This window comes from Octopus bimaculoides, chromosome 19 (genome assembly GCF_001194135.2).
Source record: "Octopus bimaculoides isolate UCB-OBI-ISO-001 chromosome 19, ASM119413v2, whole genome shotgun sequence".
Taxonomy (NCBI): Eukaryota; Metazoa; Mollusca; class Cephalopoda; order Octopoda; family Octopodidae; genus Octopus; species Octopus bimaculoides.
This window is the reverse complement of record NC_068999.1, coordinates 47,706,438-47,710,458: the sequence shown is the minus strand read 5'-3', so window position 1 is coordinate 47,710,458 and position 4,021 is coordinate 47,706,438. Positions and strand designations below refer to the sequence as shown.

Here is a 4,021-nt window from a genome sequence, read left to right as displayed (position 1 = left end):
AGCCTTCGCCTCTCTCTCTCTCTCTCTCTCTCTCTCTCAGGAAGGAAAAGGATTACAAGCAGCCAACATTTGCAAGAGGAGTTCTAGGTTCAGTTTAATAGTGAGAAATATCGATTTTCTGGGCATGATTCATTCATTCCTTTACTATGATTAAACCCTTTTTCTTTGGACTGACTGGCTGGCTGGTTGTTGTTGCAGGAGCTTCTGACAGACTAGCTATCTTACAAGTGTTTCAACAGTTCCCCTTTTAACATGCCTTTACATCACTGCTGTCTGCTAATGCAACAGTCATCTTCTTTTGTCACTGCTTCATTTCACAACGTGCTCTTCTCTTAGTCGTGGTTACTGTTACATCTTTCTGCAAAATATTTCACTTTAATTTCAAAAGAAATCTTCTATTTTGACAAACAATGGCTTTAGCTGATGGTATGACTTTTTCTTTTATAATTATTCACTCTGTTGCTTTATATGTTTCATCTCTTTTTTCTTTTTTTTTTTCCATGCTTTTCAATTTCAGATTAAACATTTGAGTTTAAAATTTAAATGTTTAATGAATGAAAAAAATAAATGTTATATTAGAAAGTATATATTTATAAATTTCACTTCAGTATTATAAAATACACAGATTTATTTAATTCTTATATAGATATACATTTCCAAAATGTTTTTCTTGAAACAAGTTCATAAAAAAATTTACTCATTCAGTTCTGTTGTTATAGAATAGAAAATATTTGTATAAATGGTACAGAAAATATAAATCATTATTGAGTTTATTTCTTTAAATAATGAATAACCCCAGGCCCATCGCCAGATTTTGGTGCCTGGGGGTGTTTCAGAATATTCTGGGAAGGGATTAAGTTTTGTAAACTGTATTTTTGTGAACTGCATTTTCTAAATCTGAGGGTGCACCATTGAATAGTGAGGGGGTAGTGCTGTCCAGTGCACCCCCTTTAGCAAGGAGCATGAATAACCCTCATGTTTACATTAACTTTTACATGATAATGGGAGGTAGGTATGTTCTATTTAAGCAGACAGTTTTAAAGGCATGTAATTTGAAATAGGAATAGGCGGATACTTCATTCAATATAGGAACTCCTTTCACATACTATTATAATCATTATTCATTTGGTAATACTAAACACAAAAATAAAGTTTTGAGTCCTCTAGTTATGATTCCATACTATATTTTCCATTTATAAATTTATCTTTTCTGAAAAATTTTCTATTTGTATTTGCAATTTACTTTTTATGTTCAACAATAACCTTACAAAAGGCAGGGAGCTGGCACAATGGGCATGCCAGTCAAAATGCTTTGCAGCATTTCATCTGTCTATACATTCTGAGTTCAAATTCCACTGAGGTCGACTTTGCCTTTCATCCTTTCAGGGTTGATAGAATAAGGACCAGTTGAGAACTAGGGTCGATGTAATTGACATACCCACTCTCCAGAAATTGCTGGCCTTGTGCCAAAATTCGAAACCAATATTAACCTTACATAAGGTGGCAAACTGGTAGAATTCTTAGCATTCTGGGCAAAATTCTTAGCAGTATTTCATCCATCTAAGGTGACCTGCCAGAACCATTTGCATACCAGGCTAAATGCTTAGTGGTATTTCATCTGTCTATGTTCTGAATTCAAATTCCACCTTTCATCCTTTCAGGGTCGATAAATTAAGTACCTGCTGCATGCTGGGGTCGATGTAATCGACTCACCTCCTACCCTGAAATTTCAGGCCTTGTAGCTATAGTAGTAAAAAAAAAAAAAAGTATTTCATCCATCCTTATGTTCTGAGTTCAGATTCCACCAAGGTCACCTTTACCTTCCATCCTTTCGGAGTTCATAAAAAAAGTACCAGTTGAACACTGGGGTTGATGTAATCGCCTTACACCCTTCCCTGAAATTCTTGCCCTTATCCCAAAATTCAAAACCAATATTAACTTCACATTGATGATTCTTTTCATTTAAATATTTGTCTGAATTTTGAATTTCCCTTTTTAATTTCAAAAAAAGAAACTGCTTACTGAGATCATTAAAATAATATAATGACTTTATGGTGTAATATAGAATAATATTATAATATAGTGACTAAGGATAATTAAAATTCCACTTTTACAGCAGACACAAATTTTTCTTCTTTTCTGTTTCCAGTCTACCATGAGTCGGTTGGGTCTTGCAAATTTGGAAATGTTTTACACTTTTCCTACCATTGTATTTTCTTGTTGCTTTTTATGGAGTCTCACATATTTGTGGTTCAAAGTACATTATTTGAATTTTATGAACCGTGTAGAACACAGGTATCAGAAAGGTATCATTTCCATCACTGGAGCACTGCCCACCTTAAGAAGAATTTTCATGAAAAAGAAATATAATCAGAAATATAATCTGTAGAAAAAAATCATAAATAAAAGGAAAAAATCCATAAATGAAAGACAATAACATTTATTTAAAATACTTTTCATCATATTTTATGATTATATATATATATATATATATATATATATATATAAATAATATATATATATATCATCATCATCATCATCATCATCATCATCATCATCGTCATTTAACGTCCACCCAAAGAAGTAATATGGAAACTTTTGTGCCCCTCTTCCCACCTCTTTATTAATTAGAAAATAAAGTTTGTCTACATATAGCTCTTCTCTTTTTGTAATGGTGATAGAAAGTTTTAAAGATTTGAAACCATCTCAACTGTATAAGACAATATGTCTAAGCATTTACTTTATTTTTAACTTCTTCATCATGTGGCCAGGCTCCTCTCAGATGGGGTGGGTGTCTGGTCCCCTTATGAAGAACACATGTAGAGCTCCCTAGTCACCTATATACATCTCAGTTGGTTATACATAAGCAAAATGAAATATCCTGCCTAAAAGCACACTCTACGTCATATTCTGATCATCTTTCATCACTGACTCAAGGGTTACATTGTACAGACTTCTCCCCCTTGTTTGCTTATTTATCTATTTATTTATTTATTTATTTATTCATTTTTATTTATTGCAGAGCTAATGGCAATTTATAATCAATATCAAAATTGAATTTTTCATCTGATACATTTGAATATGTTTCTTTTCAGTGTAAATTTTACAGACAATGCCTCTTTACATATATGTGTATGTGTGTGTAGAGAGAGAGAGAGAGAGAGAGAGTGTGTGTGTGTGTGTGTACACATTAGATAATGGCCATAAAAAAAGACAAAATAAGGGACAAGTTTTTGTGTGTGTGTGTGTGTGTATATATATATATATATATATATGTGTATCTATATGTTTAAACAAAAGACTGGAAAAATTTTGGCTATATATATATATATATATATATATATATATATATATATATGTTTGTGTGTGTGTACATATATGTGTGTATATATGCATATGTATATTTATGTATATACATTTTTAGGAGTATGTAAATAAGCAAAAAGAAGCCTTGATTGTTTCAAGACTCTTTTTGGAAATGGTAAACCTGAAACTCAATAAGTTAAAGAAAAGATAGCATTTCTTTGCAGAACATTTTCAATTCAACTAAAGTATTGTCATTTCTGTCTTCTTGCAGCTATTCAATCACTGGATTCTTTGAACGACCAAATTGTACAATACATCTTTCTGCCACGAGATGTTACTCTTGACTTGGACCGGGAACTGTCTTCTCAAGAACATGAAACTCTGCGCTCCTCCATGTTACTTATTAGGCGTTTGTTGATGGACGCCCAAAGTAAATTTCGGAAAATGGTCGAAGACAATAAGCAGCTTGCAGCACGTATAGATGGCTCTATTCACTTAGCTAACCAAGAAGTAAATGCATTACGATCAGAACTTGCTAGTACCAACAAACGCCTCACACAAATCACCAGTGAAAGTTCTAAACCTAATCAACACCTTTTGCCTTTAACATTTCATGACAATGATTGTAAGTAAACCTGCTACTATTTTAATTGCTGAATCGTACTTAAATGTTCTGAAATATATTTTTCCTCTAAAATATAGTTCTCTTACAATA

At 32.4% G+C, this 4,021-nt stretch overlaps 1 protein-coding gene across 1 annotated transcript in view; it reads left to right on the top strand.

Moving 5' to 3' along the window:
- The window catches only part of LOC106877015 (kazrin), a 55,975-nt gene that overhangs the window by 39,414 nt on the left and 12,540 nt on the right, over positions 1 to 4,021 (top strand). Inside the window, exon 2 of the mRNA XM_014925794.2 lies at positions 3,578 to 3,931. Within this exon, the coding sequence (XP_014781280.2) occupies positions 3,578 to 3,931 (354 nt within the window). The remainder of the gene's footprint in view (positions 1 to 3,577; positions 3,932 to 4,021) is intronic.